We start from the raw sequence: 20,575 nt of genomic DNA, 5'->3' as shown, positions 1-20,575 counted from the left end.
CTCTGTTACAGTACCTACAGAAACTAATTGAATGAGCCATGAAGAAAATACGGAATTCATCTGCATGACACTTGTATTTGCCTGTAAAATAAAGTCTCATTTTAGCACTTACTGATTTGCTTCATTATTGAAGAGAATGATTTTATTTGCTTAAAGCTACTTCTTTACCAGGTTTCTACAAACTGCATGCAAAGACTTGTTAAGCACACAGTGTTCAGTTTCATACAACTGCTGCTAACCTGACTGACAACCTTATATTGCATCATTTTCTGGCAACACGAAGCAGATCTACTAAAGGCACCTATAAAATGAATTAAAGGTATGTCACATTGGATTTTTTCATCCCAGAAGCTATATTTCCATAATTTATTCATGAGGTTTTTAAATAATTACAGTTAAAATGATGGAGTGAGCAGGGAACTGACCTTTACATCATGTCTCCATACTTCATTCAAATTTTACTGTGTGCTCTTTTACTTGACACATGTACACATGCACAAATAATGCTGGATTTATGACTGAAATGACATTGCATTTTAACATTTTGCAGGGTCTCAAACAATCATCTTGTGCAGTGTGGGCAGTGTTTATGATGTTAACTGTCTGACTGCAACAACTTTGTAGAAAGAATGAATAGCATATTAGATCTAGGTGTATCATTGGACAGTGACTTTGGTGTAGTCCTGACTTGCCTTGGCTCTGTCTCTTGGCTGGGCATGCTGTGGGTGGAGAGAGATGTCGGATTTATCCTTGGGGTTGTGGGGCTGGGTGTTCTCCGTATATATAAACCTGAGCTTATTTTAACTCTTGCCTTCTGCTGTGCTTTTCAGGGGCTCTCAGCCTGCTCTCCTTCTCCAGCTTCCTCCATTGTGGAGAACAACTTTTGCAAGAACAACCAAGAACCATGGTCCAGCAACAATCAATCAGGTATGAATCTGCCCAACTCTGCCTAGCAGGCTGCTCAAAAAGAGACATTTTGGAGCTTAGGATGTACTGATCATTGAATCTACTCAGTTCATTGTAGCTATACTTTTCATTTTTCATTAGCTGTATGGCAAGAGTGTCCAGAATTTCAGATGTGTAACAACTTATACACTGATGTGTATGTCTGATTCTCCCAGTCAACAAGATATTTTTGGATGGTCAGATTCCAAAAAAGAGCTAAGTTTTACTGAGTTAAGTTAAAGCTTCAGGTGGTGCATGCATGTACTCCTTCAAGAGTATAATGAGGGGTTTTGTTACAGTAAATATCCTTCTATCATTATTCAACATCAGATGAGTTCTCCTTCAGAGGGTTATACAAATTTTTTCTGTCAGTAACACTCATTCTTTTGAAGAAATGTGAAAAAATGAAGAATAATCATGCTCAAGCTGTGACTTGTACTTATGCAGTCTGCCTGCCAAGCTTATCAATGGAGGGATTGCAGGCATGGTTGGGGTCACCTGTGTCTTCCCCATCGACCTGGCCAAGACGCGCCTGCAGAACCAGCGCAGTGGGCAGCAACTCTACAAGAACATGTAAGAAGCACCTCTGCCAATGGAAAGATCACTGGCTTTTTGTGCCACCCCCCCTGAAAACATCAAATAAGATGCAATTCTGATACATTTAGAGTAAACTGTAAAGTTTGATTTATCTGTCGGGTTTGAGAAGTATGTTCAGTCAATGCTTTTAATCCTCATTGTGTGGTTGTACAATGAAAGGTTTTCAGTATTTTGCAATCCAATAATAAAAGAACAGAGTAAAATTTGTCATGTGATGAACTCTGTTGTGTTTTCTACTTCAGGATGGATTGCCTTGTTAAAACAGTTAAATCTGAAGGCTACTTTGGCATGTACAGAGGTAAGACTCAACAGAAAACAGAGAAAATAATCATTATCTGTGTTGCAGCAAGATATTTACATTTGCTGGTGTAATAAAAAGCACAACCAAGTTTAGTTTATCCTGTAAGTGTAAAAATACTGTTTGTTTGTCAAGCAAACAAATGGTTCTTTATTTGACAGGTTAATCTCTGCAATCCAATGAGAAAAGCCTATTTTGTTTGGATGTATGCGATTTATGATCTACTATTGTTTAGTTTACTACCGCTGTGGTAAATATGCTGTCAAACTAGTTAGTGTTTGTGTCATTGAGAGTGGTTGCTTTTAATTAATTCATGAAATTAATTAATTTTATTAAACTTAATATTGTTAATAATGAACATATTGTGTTGCAGGAGCTGCAGTAAATCTTACCCTGGTAACACCAGAGAAGGCCATAAAACTTGCTGCTAATGACTTTTTTCGCCACCAGTTGAGCAAAGATGGGTAGGTTGCTCCAGACACTCCTATTTACTTTATGTTCTACCATTGGATCCGTTTGATCTCTTTTTTTTTTAAACACATGTATGTGTCTTCAGTGGGAAACTTACAGTTTTCAAAGAGATGCTAGCAGGATGTTGTGCAGGAATGTGCCAGGTCATCATCACGACACCCATGGAAATGCTCAAGATTCAGCTACAGGATGCAGGCAGGCTTGGTGAGCCATTTTAATTTATTCAGATAAAAATGCCCCCTTGATGCTCGGTAAGTCATCATTTACTGCTTAATGCCCAGTAAAAATGTTGTACTTATGTGTTCCAGCGGCCCAGCAAAGGGTGATGCCCAGTGTAGCAACAACTCTGAAGATGGGGGGCACCAGCGCTGTTCTAACCCGTTCCTATAACACCGTCCCTACGCCTCAAGTCATGCGTATGTCTGCCATAGACATCACCAAAGAGTTGCTGAGAACCAAAGGAGTCACGGGACTGTACCGAGGACTTGGGGCCACACTAATGAGGTATGAAGGAAGTTCATATTTGGTCTCATTTGAACAGATTTAACCATTTTACTATCACCAACAATACTTCTGTGCTGTTGTTTTAGGGACATCCCTTTCTCGGTTGTGTATTTCCCTCTTTTTGCACATCTGCACCAGCTTGGCCAGCATTCATCAGAGGACCTGTCTGTACCTTTCTATTGGTCGTTCATGTCTGGCTGCTTGGCTGGATCCATTGCTGCTGTAGCTGTCAGTCCTTGTGATGGTGAGTCAAGTGTATACGAGTAACTAATCAATGAAAAATGTCAAGTTGCTGCACAAATCCATAACTTATTGAGCTTTGCACGTGTTGTGTAGTGGTAAAGACAAGGCTGCAATCACTCAAAAAAGGAGCCAATGAGGAGACTTACAATGGCGTGGTGGACTGCGTCAGGTACTTATTGTTATCATTTGATCTCATAACAACACATCAAGCATTACCTTCCTCTCTCTATAGGGTTGGTATGAGGTATAAACAAACCCTGATCACTCCTTCTCATTGCAGAAAGATCATGAAGAAAGAAGGACCCAGGGCTTTCCTCAAGGGGGCCAGCTGCCGGGCTCTGGTTATTGCCCCACTCTTTGGCATTGCCCAGGTTGTGTACTTTGTAGGAGTTGGAGAATTCCTGCTGGGATACACTCCCTACAACATCTACTCTGCATAAGCAAGCTGTTTCTGTCGGCTCATTAAAACGCGACAACTATGCCTTTTGTGCATTGATGGATCCATCTCTCGATTACTGTGCAATCTCTTTATTTTAAGATGTGGACAGTAAAATGTTAAAGGGACCAGAAAGTTGCTGTTTTGTTCCAAAATGGTTTCCATACATGACTTTGGCAAGACTGTCTCTTATTAAAGAGACTCATTTCAAAGCTTCCTTGTCTTTGGGCTTCAGTGGAACTTGGTGCTTCCCTCACTGAGGGACTTAACTGTCCTACACTGATCACCATTTAGCCGATAACAGACCAGACCTTTCTCTCCATTTCTTAAATTTTGCTCCAGCCCCTGAATACATCCGGCTCTACTTACCCTGTACTGTACCTCGAACCTGGATATCCCATTAGTTGCCCTCTCTTGGCAACCACTCTGTAATAGCTTTTAAGGTACTGTAAAGAGACTGCTAAGTAGTGCCAAATATCATGGCAGATCATCAGACCTTTACTTGAATAACTTCTAGCTTGTTTTGAAAGGTTACAAGTGAAACTAGGATATAGATTTTGATCCTGTGTATATACTGTATATTTGTATCTGAAGCAGATACTTGTTTTTAGTTAATGTTTGCCGAAAAGATGATTTCCACCATTGTCCAAAAAACCTGACCGGGTAATGATGTAAAAAAACAGAGTATAGAGTCAAAAATGAGACAAAAAATGAGAGATCTGTTCCCTAGGTTGTCTTATAAGAATACACTGATAAATTCCTCTGAGTCACAAGTAGTTTTTTCTTTTAACTCGTTCCCCAGATTTGGTCACGACACATAATGTAGTTACATTTTCATCAGAAGCAACTTCATTTTTAAAACTGCAATGTGAATCTCTTTCATGAGTCTGCACAGCTCTGTTTGCTTATTGTTACAGTTTGAAATCTGTAGATAAATATCACATCTCCAGTCATTTGCATTTTATCCTGCAAAACTGCTTTGTTGTCAAGGACATGTTTGATTGCAGCACAGTTTAATGCAGATTACCAGAGCTTTCTTGATGAGTTTATTAAGATCGTGGGACCATGTCTTCTGATTATGATAAATAAATAAAAAAAAAGATAATGATGAAGTTTTATCTTAGTCATGAAGAGGCAGGACAACATTTAGTTTCTGTTTCTGTCTCAGTGAAATTTCTTGGGTCAGAAAACTTTCAGTACGTTTGTGTGCTATGGATGTTCAGCTTTTTCAAGCAGTGCAACTCAGATTAAGATCCGATTTTACCTCCAAACATGTCAAAAAGAGTCCAGACAGTCAAGAGGATAATTATTTTTTAAAGCTATGTCAATAAAGATTTAAATATGCTAAGTAAATGCAGTGTTTATTTGTGTTGTTTGTGGTGTGGTTAGCTGACACATTTTATAAACTGATTCTAAACATGATCTTTTTCTGATGCAATCTGAAATGGGGTTATTTTTCAACTCATGCACCATGGACTTTTGGCACAGAAAGTACCCATACTGCTGTGTTGAGGTAACTCTAGCTTGGGCAATCCTGGAGCCTCTGCTGCATTGCATACATAACTATCCTCTCAACTAAGTTTTCAGCTGTCCTATGAGCTCAAGTGCAGAAACATAAACCTCTCATTTAAACTTCATGACACTAACCAGGCAACTTGTTTAATTACATAAAACATAAACAATTTCTGGTTTTACTGTGAATCCTTGAATCAATTTATAAAATGCATACTTAAAACATCTGTATAAAACAACTAAAGTTATTTTTTCAAATTTATTTTTCTTCCTGTTCCAGAACAAAAAAAAAAGACTGATCATGCTATTTTCTTACATTTGTTATTTGCCCGGACATTTTGGTGACATTTGGAAGTATGAGGGCCTCCTGACACACAAGTGACTGAAACAAAAACTGAGAAAAAAAAAAGAAACCTTGAATAAAATGCACACCAAAATCAATAAAAAAACCAAAAAACTTTACAGTAAGCTTGATAAATAACAAATGCATCATAAGGTAATTCACCCTCACTTTTTTTTGGAGAGAAGATTCACTGAGCTTGGAAACCTTTCAAATCTTGTTAAAAGACCTGCACTCTGTTTTAATAAACAAAATAATCCAGGAAACACGGGAAATCAAACGTCACTGCCACTGCATAGATGAACAGATTTCTGTGAAGACAGAATACAGAGAAGAGACTACGTTGATCCTTCAAGGCTTTATTAAACTTCAAACATCTATGATCCTGAGAACCATGGAAAGAAACTGTAATAAATTAACAATCATCTACAAGAGTGTGTCTGGACAAATATAACAGAGGAACACAGCAACAGCTTTTAGACTGAGTAGCAGTTAAAACAGAAACTCTGCTGAACCCTTGAAGTGACAGTCTTGTGACTTTCTTTTGCATGTCTGAGTTGACAGTTAACACTGCCAGCTGATGTCTTGAAGTACTTAGTAAACCACTCAGTTAAGTTTAACTACATTGAAATGTACAAAACAAAACAACCTGACAGATCAGTGGTGAAATCCAAAGTTGCTTAATAATTTGAACTAAACCAGCATTAGGATGATAATCTTGGGTCCTAAAATGGGATTTTAGGAAGCAAAAGACCTCAAAGCAAACGACATAAAGCCATTAAATCCTCCTGAAATCTGGGTGACAACTATAAAAACAAATACATTTGCTACATTTGATTTCTATTTTTGGACAGCTTGCATCTCACCAAATCACTAGATATCAAAAAAGGCACAATGAGAAGCGGCTTTAGCCGTGATCCACATTGACTATCACTAAAACTGGCATTACTAAAACAATGTACAGCTACAGCAAATACCTGTCTACATACAGCTTGTTAAATAGTAACTGTCAACAAATATTGCTATACAATTAAAAATAAAAGTCAAAAACAAGAAAAAACTTATTTACATAGTGGAATTCTGACACCTGGAAGAAACTCTACAAGGACAGTGGTCTGGTTTAACTGGGTTAAGTGGAAGCTTTTTCATGTTGCTTATATAATTCAACTGTCCTATATTACAAAAGTTGATTAATACAGAGGAATGTGTTGTATATTCATTCTTTTTTTATGTTGTGGGATGTGTGCTTTTAAGGCACAAAGGGGAAAGAGACATGGAAATGGGAGGTGTTAACCACAGCCTCTGTGCCTGCTCTCAGTTTACCAGCTGATATATTTAGGCTGTAAACATAGTCACATGATTTAAGTTATAATATACAGTCAACAGCATATCCCTCAGTCAACACAGACTGAGGGATATGCTCTTATGTAAGACGGTATATTTATAATCAATGGATGAGTACAAACCATCATTATTAATAGAGATAAGGATGTGGTCTTACATCAGGGAATTTGTTTAGTGGTTTAGCTGTGTTAGAGCCTGTCAGAGAGATTATACCATCAATTCTAACCTCTGGGTATAGTTTTTACGGTATTCGATTTGTCACTCTGAATAGACAAGGTAACTTCTCTTTTTGTTTGTTGTAAAGAAAAAATTCTAAAAGATGTGTAAAAAAGAGTTTATGTTCTCACCTTTTCTGAGAATAAAAAACGCGAACTGTGGATACACTTTTGAAAACGCATTAATCCACTACTTCTTTAATAAATATTTTGCCAAATTAAGCAACCAATTAGCTTTGATTGAGACACAAACTGGGTAAAATGAGTCAAAAGGCAGCAAAATCTGCCTTGTTTCCTTCTTTACATAAGTGTCCTGTTTACCATTTAAGTTATGTGGCTGCTGGCTAAACTTCCAATTCAGAGAGCAGAAAACAGTGGAGCATCATCATGACATGTCTTTGAGAAATCAAATAAACAGATTCCTTAAAATGGCAAATGATTCCTTTATACTTACATAAATTTTTGTTGTAGTCAGCAGCCTGTGTAGTTTATGAAGTTCAGAGTGTTTGCATGATTGTACATAAGAGTCCGGGGTATATTAAAAATATTCTCGTTCCCCTTTTGAACACACCAATCTGTCTAAGTCCCCCTTGGTTTCTCTCTCTCTCTTAGTTATGGCTGTGGTTTCCTATAACATGTCTTTGCTGTGTTTGTATGTGTGTGTTTCTGAGTGTGTTTGACAGACGAGCAAACTCAGCTGTTTTCACCTCAGATTGCTCTCTCAGGCTTAAGTTTCCCAGAGCTGAGAGGTCAGTGTCAAGGCTATGTGAAAAGGCACTGACACAGTTGTGACAGTATGTTGGTTCTTACATTGCTGGACAAATGGCTGAGAGGAGAAAATATTTGACTTAATGTCAGGTCAACATCAACTGTAGCATCCCCCCTTGATATGTTACAGTCCATTCAGAATGTTATGAAAGCAGTATTACTCTTTTTGTGAATGAAAATTAAAATACATATATTAAAAAAGGGCCAAGGCAGGAAAAGTGTGACTGAGCACCACAGTGGAAAGTAATTTTTTGGGAGATGCTCTATTTCTTGGGTCCCTGTGTGGATGACCAACAGGAGCTGACTATTTGACTATTTATTTGAAGCACTGAGGAGTCTTTAGGGGTTGGTTAGAGAGGTCAGGTCAAGGATCCGTCTTAAATAACTTCCCTGCTGTTGCGAATAGCACAGCAGAGCACCATGCTGAAAATCATTCCAATTATCTGTTGAAAGAAAAATAAGAATGATTTTTTTTTCCATCTCAATGCATGTCTGTATTTAACTTTTCTCATCTTCTGCCTCACCATGACTCCAGCCATGCCAATGCCCACATAACCAATGATGAAGAGTTTATTGTTGAAGAAGTCTTGGAGTCCTGTCTCACAGTCCTGCAAAGCAGAGATAAGAACAGTTAAACTGTGTTGTTTTAATGTGAATCAGGTTGTTTTGCACCATGGCTAACTCAATAAGAGCTAATGCTTAACCCGTTGGTACCAGGGGTCCAGTGGGCTGGATGTGAAAAATAAATTATTCTTACTTAGTCTCCTTCGCGGCATATATACCACTGGAAAACTAAGAGTATTGAGATACATTCCAGGTTACAATCATAACTGTAGATTCAATAAAAACACTTATTTTGACAAGTCACCAATGCAGTTAATCTTTAAAGCCATATTGTACTCCAGTAGCAGATGGCACTGCAACAAACATGCTCCTGTTACATCAGCAAGGGTCCAGTAAAAGTATCCCGGTAAAAGAGTTGGTCCACAACAAGACTTGTGTCCATAAAAAACAAATTCTAAGTGAAACTGTCGGGATTTTAAGGGGTTAAGGTCTACATCTGGTGACGTACCTTGATATTTTGATCAGAATTAGGGCATGGGTTTGCTGCAGTCGCACAACAGTTTAGCTGTAAATGGAAAGAAAATAATCAGGTAACAAAGAATGTTATAAACAAAATTATTTTAAATAATATAATTCCATCTATGATTTTTAAAAAAAAATCTAAATTCATGATTTTTGTTAACATACCACTTTATGATAAGACATGATCAATGTGCTGTTGTTGTTTTCATTATAAGCTTCTATGTAGAAGTTCTGGACATCTTTAATAATCTGTGTGAGAGAAGAGAAGAGTAAGCAAAATTTGGATGTATGACTCTCATAGCAGCACTGCAAAACATCATAGCAACTTCTGAAGCAGGGATCCTCAATCCTGGTCCTCAAGGGCTGGTGTCCTGCAGGCTTTCCATGCGGCAACACACCTGATTCAAATCAATGTGTTTTTAGCAGACATGTGCAGAGCTTGTCTGAGTCGGAGTCATGTGTTTTCCAGCAGGGATACTTGGAAAACCAGCAGGACACCGGCAATCGAGGACCAGGATTGATGATCTCTGTTCTAAAGCAGTGGAAAAAAATAAACCTGCCTTGTCTTTGTTTAGGAAGCCAAACACCCCTGCTGCAACTTCAGACCCAAAAATGATCAGCAGACAAGCAAAGAACTAACAAAAGGAGAAAAAAACATGTACTTTGAAATAAGATAATGATACATTTCAGTACATTTTAACCCTATTTTTTCTTATTACGTACTGATCCCAGCAGACACTGAGATTCTCTGACAACTCCACAACAGCTGAAGAAACCAACGAGCATCACCAGACTACCAGCACCAATCAGTATGTACACACCTAGAAGAACAGAGAAAATAGTCTTGGTGAACATAAAAAAAACCCCCAAAACAAAACATGACAGAATATCACTTGCAAATCTTAGTCAAACAACCATTGCAAAAAACATTTGACTTGATGGGTTACTTACATCAACACCTTTATGTATTACTAGCCAGACAAGCTAATAGTGGTGTATTCACTTCTCTGAATGAGCTTAATAATTCTCTGTATTTAAAGTTCTGTTTTGTCCCAGATGGTTCACACAACAGTGTTGTTACACACACAAAAAACCAGAAGAGGGCAGCAAAGAGCTGAAAATGTACATTAAAGTGATTATGTTCTATGTGGGAAACAGTGAAATTAGCATTAAGGGTTAGAAGAAAGAAGAAGATTCACTGTGGTGACCCCTAAAGGGAAAAACCAAAAGCAAAGAAGAAGACTGCATTATTTAAAAGTAAAGTTGATGCTTTTTTTAACATACCTTCGTGAAAGTGAACTAAAACAGTACAATTTTAACATGTCTACATATATGAAAACAGTTGGAAGTGCTTTAGAAGAAATCATTTTAACATCTCTGGAGGATAGGTCTCATCTCAGTTTGAGAAAGCTGAACATTTACAGCACACAAAACTATTCAAAGTTCTCTGACTTGTTGAATTTCAATAAGAAAAGAGAAAATAAAAACAAACGTTCTATTTGATTTAGACAAACATTGACAACACGTAGGCTGCTTTGAACCCACTCATAAAAATAAACCTTATGATTCGGTCTACAGGGAGGAGCTCAACAGATTTTTTTTCCACCAGTGTGGACTTTTACAGGTGGGGTTTGTTGTGAGGTAAAAGCTCCACAGAGGAATAGCTGGTGGAGGATTCACCAGCCTGGATGTAAAATGAGCTCAGGAAGGAATGAAAAAGACCCCTCAAAGGATTCTGGTATAATTAACAAGCTACCTAGCAGTTATCTTCCTCCATCTGGTGCTGAGTGATGCTGCCACATACTTAGTTTACATAATCTTTCCACTTGTCAAAGCCATGTTTGGTACTACGCAGTAGAAGACCTAAGACATACACATATCCTCTGTTAAACCACGTAAACATATAATTTTAGATGACTCACACTCTGCGGCAGACAGAAGTGATGACATAGTTTTACAATATCATATGATTTTGCACATAAATATTTTTCACTCAGGCTCACCTGCCTACAACAACAACAAAAACAAAATCATATATATTACTCAGGAAAACAAAAATCTCCTCTCATGACTTAAAATAACCTATATTACAGTAATTTTACTATATTTTTTAGTAATAATTTAAAAAGCATTCTTGATATAACATTGATATTTCCCTCTAGAATAAATACAATATTTATCATTAAATTTAATTTGATTTTCTAGCAAACTGTTATGAAAAGAGTTGATGTGCACATGCAGTGCATAATGTGCTCACTTTTTCAGTGCAGGAAAGCCCGTGCAGGTCCACTTCTCTCCTTCATTTCCACATTCTGCACTGTCATTTCCTTTTACCTCCAATCTTACTTTTGGTTCAGAAACTTTCCATAGAGCTCCATCTATTTCTAACACTGCCCTCTTTCAACTCTCTACTCCTCCCTTCTGGCCCTATTTCCATCTGGGCAGAGTGAGTGAATTAAAGGGAATGAGTGGTGGTTTCCCTCGTGTATTCTCAATCAATACGTGCAACAGTCACTTCCTGTTTTCATACTCATCTCTAGCATGAAAGTTTAATGATTCCTAAAGTGTGAAAGCATGTTTATGTCTTACATTTAAAGATGCATTGATGATTAGTACTGTAATACTCATGTTCAGAAATTAGCAATAAACAAAAAAATCTTGGTTTGATTTTTATAAGTGAAGATGTAATGATGCAAAAATACTTTTAGTTCTGGAAAATATTAATATTCTCATTTCCATTTATATATATTTTGTTTGGTTGCTAAGAGGAACAACTATCTTGTGATACATTGTGCCTTTTTTGGCTGTAATGATTACCTGAGTTGTTCAAAAACACTTACCGATGAAGTAGGTATCTGGAGCCTTGTTGTCGTTGAGCAGGGAAACTGTTTCTGGATCAAAACGCAGCCACAGTCCTACTGCCACAACAAAGGATCCCATTAACTGCAAGAAGTTAAAAAAAGACATGAAGCAAGCTGAATGACTTTTTTTTTTTTTTTTTTTTTTTTTTTTTTTTACAAGAACATGTATTAAAACAAAGAAAAAAAAAAACCCATATCCAGATAAGTGGTGTGGCAAAAATACTGGGCAGAGATTCAGGTGTTTAATTGTGAACAAACCCTCATAAATATCAGCTTGTTCTGCTACTACCTGCAGTGTTCCTTCCCTCTGGTTACAGATTGACAGTGAGAACTGCTTAACTGCCACGTGGCTGTATTAACACGAGTATCATGAGGTTGTCATTTTTCCGTTTCACAGTGAAACAGTTTATCGCACAAAAATCATTAAAACTGACATCCACATGAAAACACAGCAACAAAATTTATCAAGAATGCCTTTATTTTATTTAAACGCCAATTATGGAAGCTTTTAGTTTATTTGGAGGAGTTGTTTACCAAGTGGTTCCACTCAGAGCCTTCATGTTTAGCAGGCAGCAAAATCATTATTACCTCTTCCAAGGAGGCTATGTTTTTACTGGCGTGTAATGACAAATGGTTTATCTGTTTGTTCATTTGTGTTCAAGATAACTCAAAAATGTTATGGATGGATTTTCACAAGTTGTTGGAAATGTGAAAAGGAAGAACTGATTTATGATGATTTGGTGATCCGGATTACTGTTTGGATCCAGGAATATTTTAGAACTGTGGCCCTTGGCAGAGGTTTGCGCTCTCCGAGTGCTTTTCTAGTTTTACGTTGTGAGTCAGGTTAAATAAATAAATAAATACAGTTTAAAAAAAAGGCTTGATGTCTGTCTACAACTGTGATTTACGTAACAAAAACATTTCTTAGCAATTGCTGGCTTTCCAGCATGGAGAAAATGACCAGTTGGGCTGTGGGCAGCATGTGGCACCTTGAGCTTGAACAGGCTCTCCTGTTAGTTTGGAAACGTGGCTCATATTTTCCTTGATTTTCCCATCAGTATAGACTAAATAAAAATTACACTCAAGAATCTTGCCTCAGGTCAACCTCACCACAAGAAAGATATTTTCTAAGTGTTCAGAGGACTTTAATGTATTTTTTTAAAATTCACAACTCAGAGACGCTTACAAGGGTCGAGGTGGGCACTGTCCTGACAGATCAATACAGAGAGGCTTTAATGATCACTTAGCTGATGGCCCCTGAGGATAATCCAGTCTAAAAACCTTTGAGCTTCACAACAACACACTCTGTATATGTGTGCGGGCGCATGTGTGTGTAGGAAATAAAATACTTCTAAACGGAGAGTATTTAGAAGTACTTGTCACATGACCTCTATGTGTCCCAGATCTAGAATTTAGGTAAACCACTGTGTATGGGACTTTCTGTGACTGGATGCATGTCCTCCAATTATGTTAAGTGAATTTATTTAGTGAAAGAAGTTCTGTTTTTAAAACCAGATAAGCACAAATTGTCCCATTTTAATTTTGCCTTGGGATGTCTTGTTAAACAATTGTGCCCTGTCTTTTTCTGGTTCTGCAATTTCTTTCATTCTTTTTCTCTTGCATCTCATCTTCATCCTGACTGTCTGCACTCTCCTGCACTACTCCAGATCCACAGGTAATATTTTACTGTGTTGGTCTGAAGTAAAGCCAGCAGCTAAGTTGTAAAGCATCAGAATGGGACAGGTGTTGGGAAGACGGCTTCCTCCCAAACTGAGGATTTAGTGTCATGCATGATGATGTATGGGACAGCTGAGCTCCTGGGGTTTCAGGATTAGCGGGTCCAAAGTGATAAAGCAAAGTGAAGTACAGGCTGTGGGTCTGCAGATTTAGTGAGCGAGGCTGAATTAGTGTGGAGAAAGAGTCTGGATCTTTTCAGCAGTGGTATTTGTTGGAACATCTGATGGTGCAAGGTGGGAAGGTGATGGATATGCACACAGCGGTGAAGGCGCAAGGCCCTCCAAGGTACTGTAGATTGTATTGATGCTGTGTGGAGGAGGATGTGGCTGGTTCACAAATGATAAGAGGTTTACCCTCAGCCAACCGCCATTACTTTTATGGTTTCTTTTAAAATCCTTTTCAAAGCCTGCAATCAGTGGCTGACATGCTAAATGCATGCTCAGCACTGGCACTCATGAGCCTGACCATCCCAGTGGTCCCATTAACACCCTCACTACTCCCCCACCTCCCAATGTATCCCCCCCCATTAACCTCTAACACCCCTCCCTTCTCTTAGCCTCTCAATCTTCTAAGCCTATTCACCCTCTCATTTATTCCAACGCATCCTTTTGCTCTACCCCACCTCAGCTCAGCTTCTCCTTCCCAGTCCCTCCCAGTTCCCCCAAAGGACAAAGACTTATCTCCTTGTGAATGTAAGCTTTGCTGCACACTAGGAGAGAAACACAATGAAGGAGTATGAAACAGAGAGGGAAGAAAGGAGTGAAAAGAATAAGCCATAATCGACCCCATCATATTTTATCCTCTGTCGACACAGATATAGATAAATCTTTTTCAAGACAAAAGTCTTCAGCGCAGGCTTTTTGTGTCTCCGGAGACTAGAATTTCCTGCCATTAGTGTCGGAAGATGTCTAGAAAGTAAAGCAATGTTGCAGTTTGACACAAGCAAAGGGAGGAGAGGTTGTCTTTTTGTTCTGACTCACTTGTGACAACATTTGTATGAGTGGATGATGATCTCAGGTGGAGATGGAAATGTCTGTGTTGTAGCTTTATTGAGGTTCTTTTACAGTCTTAGGCCGACTTTTTAATGGTGCAGTGAAAGAGTGTTTTTGTGAGGGGAATTTCCATGAGAGCAAGGGCTGAGCTGACACCAGGCTGTGGTCTTGGTCAGATACAGTCTATGGCACTTTCAAGGCTTGGAAAGAAACAAACAAAAAGAAAACACTGTACTTTAAATTAAAGCAAATGGAATTTAATTTAAAAAGACAATTAAAACAAAAGCAGAACAGTCATAAACTTCTTAATTTCAAATGTAATTGTTTCATGATTTAAGCTGGTCAAAAATAGTACTCTTACTGGCACATGTTTGGGAAAACCAGTGTAAAGCCACATTAAATGATGGGCTGAAGGAGAGTGTAAATAGTAGAGAAATAATTTTGGGTGAAGTAAATCCCATTGTTTAAAGTGATAGGCAGGGGCAGTAAGTACAAAGGCTCCACCACCACTATAAAGAGTTTATGGACCTGAATGTTTGGGAAATAATAGTAAAATCTGTGCAGGACCTGCACAAATTTAGCTGTTATTGTACTGCAGATTACCATAAATTCACAACAGTTCAAATCCAACTGATAATAAACTGAGCTTGCATTGCTACTCTATGAAACTTGCACGGTAGCTCTGCATCAGTACGAAAGTGTTGGGTGGATTCCGTGCTCCTCTGTTTCAGTGTGTTGCATCTTTTTGTGAATGTGAGATAGTTGCAAATGAATTTCAAAGTCTGCACCATAGACAGGTGTTACTTTTCAAAGAAGAAATTGTTCATGAACTGGCAGAAATCCATTGTGTAGTCCAGGCTTTTCTTACTTTGCACACAACCTCGCCATGAGACACATTTGCATAATACTGGTCTGATGGCTACTTTAGCAAATCTCAAACAAAGAATGAACGAAGAATGAGCAGCTGCTTTGCCTTCTGTTGTGTATGAACAATTATCTGATAAATCTGGGCTTATCCAGAACCAAAGGTGACAAGAAGAGGCTCTTCAGTACTTTACAACATGAGAAAATGAAAGTGTTTCTAAATATCAATGTATGTAAACCTACGAAATAGTTGTGATGCATTAAAACTTAACTGTTTTGTAAGTTTATAATATTCTATTAATTTGTTTCCAAAGACTTTTTCTTTGTTTTGGGTTTGTACAAATGAAATAAAAAAGTTAAAAACCCAAATAATCATTATAACTTGAGTAAAGGTTAACTTTAATATCATTTTTAGATATCAGTCTTTGTTTCATGAGTGTTTTACGTGTTACATCAGTCCATTACACACCGACATCGTACCATAATGCCACAAAGCAGATTCCTTTAACAAGTTGCCACCACTCTCCTCTTTCACGCTGACCAAATAGGGGAACATCTTCGAGTGTGCTTTCAAACAACATGCCACCTGAGAGGATTAACAGAAGCTCTACTTTATAGAGTGGTGTGTTTCACTGTACCAGATCTACCTTACACACACGCACACACATCAGTTTGACTCTCAAAGTAAGTCTTCAGCCAGCTCAGAACAACTTTGCCCTCTGATTCTGTCTAATTCTGTATTTTACAAACAGAATTCAACACAGCATAAAGACAATTGTACCACATAAAACAAGCAATGAGAAAAGCTTCTATTGACACTGTTGGCTTCTTCATAAATAGTTTTAATGTCATGGAACATTTCCAGGCATAAACAACTCATTTAAGTGAATTATTATTTTCTTAGTAAACTTTGGATCAGTTTTTAAAATTATTAAACAAAGAATTATGAAGCATAGATCAGGACAGAGACGGGTTAAGTAAGGGATAATGCCCAGCAAGGTGTCCATTGTCAGAAATTCTGGGCGGTGAGGAGGCATTCGCGTCGGACGGTTGCCTCCGCGATGTCCATTAATTTCTGATAATGGACACCTCGGAGGGTATTATCTTGCTTATACCGTCGTCACTCACAAAGGAAATAATATAAGATCAATTACTAATGTTGCTTTTACTGTTAAAATAACGTTTTTAACAAGAAGCGGCTGAGCGGACTATTTAAAGTCTTTTGTTGTGGCGTTGCCATGGTAACCATCGTTGATAGCACCTGCAGCTCGTTCGGCAGCAGATACTATTGCAACAAATCACTGATGATGGTGAAATATAATTGTGTTGCGGGACTGTGTGCGACTGTGTGGTCCAGGGAGCTCAGTGTGGATGAATGGGTTCCAATGAAAATATGGTGATTTTCTGAAAATGCATATTTCTTCACAAAATGAAGGAAATCAGGGAGGACGTGCAATGGTTGGTTTCTATAATGGCATAAGAAAAATTCGGCCATTGAAAAATCTAAATGCGAAAAGCATGGACTCTTTTAACTCTTGAAGATCGCTGTGAAATTGACATAACTTCTGGAACATTAATGCAAAGAAACACGCACTTTCCGCTGCACCGCGTCAGGGTGACGTCACACCCGCTTTGTCCCTCTTTGAGAGATCTGGAGCTTCATCACAAACTAACTTGCAGAGTTAATATGGTTGAAATAATATGATAGATATTTTATCTGCAGTGACTGATTTCAACTAACTATCTCGGTAGAACATCAACATAATACAGTACTGAGATGGGGAGGGATCGGGAGACTTTTTGTCCTTTCTCCCTTTTCTACTCAGTATTGTTCAACCGATGGTCCTAATTAACCTGAAAAAATGAGATAACTTAAAAACTGGCAGATAAGATACATTTATTAGTAACCATGGGCCGCTGTTTGACATAGCCCTTCCAGATATTCTTTCTATGCTCTTTTTTGTCTCGCTAACATTTCTGTTGCCACGGTTACCAACTGGCATTTGAGCCAGCGCAATGATTTAGAATTATTGGGCTATTTGACGGAACTTTTTTTAACTGGTGTCCTTTATCACTTTTTAACGGACATCCTGCAATCAACCAGAATCGAGTATTTACCCAGACCATGGAATAACTGGTATTAGAGCAGCTTCTCATAGTGTGGAATCAGTTATGATGATGGCTGCAATTTTACCACCACACTTAGACTTCAACCTCATAAATCTGAGTGATTATTGACAGAGACTTGTGCTCTAATGAAATGGGAAAATGAAGAAAAACATTTCCATTGGTCTGGTGATGCAGGGCAGCTAACTTTCTTGTAAAATCTTGTGTTGGTGGATACAATTCAGCAGCAGAAAAAAAAACCCCCATCACACTAGGAGAAGAAGTTTAGCAAAGCTAAAAACCATTTGTAAACACACGGTGGCATTGTTTCCTGTTTGAGTGCCACTTATTAAACTTTTCATTAGCAAAACAAATAAACCATCAACTCAATGCTAAAAGCACCATCATTCCCAAAACACAGTTGCTTAGGAACAGGGATGGGAAAGAATCCATGGGAAAGTAAGTCTGTGCATACCACAATGAAGCTATGTTTGCCTAAACCTGTTTATCACACAGGAATTATTTTTGACTAAACGGGTGGATAAATCAAGGATCCAAAACACAGTGTTGGCAAGCCAAAGTAGCACCAACGTTCTGTTGTATTTGCAGCAGATAAAAGTGGATTCTTGGTATTTTTCAGTAAAAACAAATAAATAGATCGCAGAACAGGGAAGCAGTTACATGGAGTGAGGTTTTTACATGTGTCTGTGCATCACATGGAGATTATTGTGCACAGTCTTAAGTCGTCAGCCATCATGGTAAAATGCTGTTATTGTTTTCACTAAAAGTATGTGTATCTGTACCTAATAATCACTACATCTTTGTCTGCTCCCCTCCCGTGAGGATTTTACTGGAAGATTTAACTGCAAACATACTGTATCTGCTCTTCCTGTGCTTGCCTTTATCTTAAACACATTCTTCATCATATTTCACTCACAAGCAACAAAGAAACTGCTGCCCACTGAGGAGTGGGATGTCGTGGTTAGGAGTCCTGACTGATTTGTTGAACTGCGGCTCAAGGAGTGGAGAGAATTTCCAGGGTTCGTATAGTGTGGAGAAACAGAAAAGAACAGCTGATTTGTGGTTTTGTGTAGAAAGAATACAATCAGCATGCATCCATAGCAAACAACTCCAGTATCACCATACTGATCTATTTTATCTGTATCTGGGTCAAATTCCAACCAACTGTCCCTGTTTTGCCATGTGAGCACACAAACACGCACATAAATATCCCTCTCAATCTCCCCATGACCCTTTTTCTTTGCCTCTCTCAGTTACTGACCTCACTGTGGTTCAGTAACTAAACGCAGTCAACGTAAAATTGAGTTCAGATTCAATCTATCAGGTCTTCCCTCATACTTTTTCACAGCCTGGGTCATCTCCATCATCTTCATCCACTACAAGCGGTATCAACAAGAATCACTGGAAGGCAGGACAAGTCACTGGTGGGACTAGTTGGACTGGTGAGACCAGTGGGACTGCTTGGATTTAGGGCTCCGTTAGGCACTGCTGCTTAGTGGCCTCAAGCAGCAGACTGAAATGATGCTATTGTCCTGTTGTCACAATGGATCCATTCACAATGCACTCAAAGCCTGATCCACTTCACAGATGCTTGTTGGAAAATCTCTCTTTTGCTCCACACACACACACACACACACACACACACACATACACACTCAAGAAACTTCTTGTGTGATGAGAGTTAATATCGACACAAATATGAGGTGAAATATACAGGATCCACGGGGAGACCAACTATGTCTTAATGTGTGTGTACAAAGGATGAGCTTCTGAGGACTAAAAGTGGAGAGAATGTCAGACATAAATACACCTTTCCCATCCACCTGACTGTTTACATTATAATGCGATTATCTGGGGCCTCCTCCTGAGTAACCATGTGCTGCTGCTTAAGAAATTTAAAACAGGAAGCAGTGGAGGGTGTGTTGCGGTTAAAACGTCAGTTTCTAATGAGCTCTGCAGTGTTTGTTAATGAAGCAATGTGGCGCGGGAAGCCAAGAGCTTGTTTTCCATGCTGTCTCAATCTCGCTCTCTCTGTCTTTTCATTCAGTCTTCCTTTCAAAAACATGCTTCCCCGGGAAAAGGGGGGCGGGATTTTTCCTCTGTGGAAAATCTGATTTGAGCCTGGTGAGCCAAAACCTAAAGAGCCTCTGAGTGTCACCCTTTCTGCGCCGCACGGGACAAGTTCATCCCGGACAACGACTCATTACAGCTCCCAGAAGTCTGACAGGAGGAGACAATGTAAAGCATCTACACACCGCTGCTAAAACACAACCTGAACGTGATGATTAGAGAGTGAGAAGTTCTGTTCTGCGCTGCTGCACTTGCTGCGGGTTTATTTAGTCTGCTTGCATCTCGTCATCACGCAGCGCAACTCTGAACATACACTTACCCAGAATATGAAGTTGAACACGAATAAGAGGTATTTAACGCATTTCATTCCTCCTTCTACCTTCCCCATGGCGGCACTCAGTATTGGATTTATCCCAGCAGGATAGTTGGGCTCTTGAACTGGTTTCACACAATGTGACAATAACGGTCTACCCGGCAGCAGTTGTAAGTCAAGAGGCAGCCTCTCTTTCTCTCTCTCTCCCCCCCTCTCTAACACACACACACACACACACACACACACACACACACACACACACACACACACACACACACATGCTCGCACGCGCACACACACACAAAACACCACAATATCCGCTTAGACTTTCCAGACCGCCCCTTTCAATATTGCAGAGGGTGGGTGAAGCGGGTGAAGACCATTTGGTGGGACTATGTGCTGTTTCTAGTTTAGCGTTGTTTTTTTCCCTTTATAATAAAAAGAGAAAACGAAACAATTATAGGTTGCTTTTTAGTATTTCTCACAGCGTGTGTGCTTCTTGCTTCTGTTTGAGTCCAAATACGAACCTGCTGCTTACAGTAACTATCACCGCGACCCCATATGAATAAAAACATCCGGATCCCCATGTCTGGTGTAGTTTTTGCACTTTGAAAAGTGATACAGGCAAGAGCAGGTTTTGGCACGGTACCTGTGTAAGTTGACTGTTGGAGCAGGTTTGTGTCATAAAGTTGTCATAAGTCTTGGTCAGAAAGTGTTAAGCGAGAAAAGAGGAACTCTTCATTTTCACCAGGGGAATTTTACAACCACGGTGTCAATTCCTGCATGACGTGAAGGTTAGACATTCAAACAAGGACGCCCCCCCCCCCCCAAAAAAGTATTTTTTTTTAAAGC

The 20,575-nt window shown here is 38.9% G+C and overlaps 2 protein-coding genes across 2 annotated transcripts; one reads left to right on the top strand and one right to left on the bottom strand.

The window, feature by feature from the left end:
• Positions 1 to 823: 823 nt before the first annotated feature.
• Positions 824 to 3,710, top strand: slc25a55b (solute carrier family 25 member 55b). Its single transcript, XM_079239917.1, has 9 exons — positions 824 to 927; positions 1,393 to 1,518; positions 1,785 to 1,840; positions 2,214 to 2,304; positions 2,397 to 2,515; positions 2,620 to 2,815; positions 2,902 to 3,059; positions 3,152 to 3,227; positions 3,339 to 3,710. Exons 1-9 carry the CDS (start codon positions 905 to 907, stop codon positions 3,496 to 3,498), a joined length of 1,005 nt encoding a protein of 334 aa, XP_079096043.1. The 5' UTR covers positions 824 to 904; the 3' UTR covers positions 3,499 to 3,710.
• Positions 3,711 to 5,833: 2,123 nt separating this feature from the next.
• LOC306754925 (CD9 antigen-like) lies at positions 5,834 to 19,801 on the bottom strand. Its single transcript, XM_079239094.1, has 8 exons — positions 19,730 to 19,801; positions 11,600 to 11,702; positions 9,483 to 9,580; positions 9,320 to 9,394; positions 8,925 to 9,008; positions 8,746 to 8,802; positions 8,198 to 8,281; positions 5,834 to 8,116 (listed from the first exon to the last, which is right to left on the bottom strand). The coding sequence occupies exons 1-8, from the start codon at positions 19,796 to 19,798 to the stop codon at positions 8,051 to 8,053; spliced, it is 636 nt and encodes a 211-aa protein (XP_079095220.1). The 5' UTR covers positions 19,799 to 19,801; the 3' UTR covers positions 5,834 to 8,050.
• Positions 19,802 to 20,575: the final 774 nt, after the last annotated feature.

The sequence above is a fragment of the Telmatherina bonti genome (genome assembly GCF_933228915.1).
Source record: "Telmatherina bonti genome assembly, chromosome: 4".
Taxonomy (NCBI): domain Eukaryota; kingdom Metazoa; phylum Chordata; class Actinopteri; order Atheriniformes; family Telmatherinidae; genus Telmatherina; species Telmatherina bonti.
This window is presented reverse-complemented; position numbering and strand designations above follow the sequence as displayed.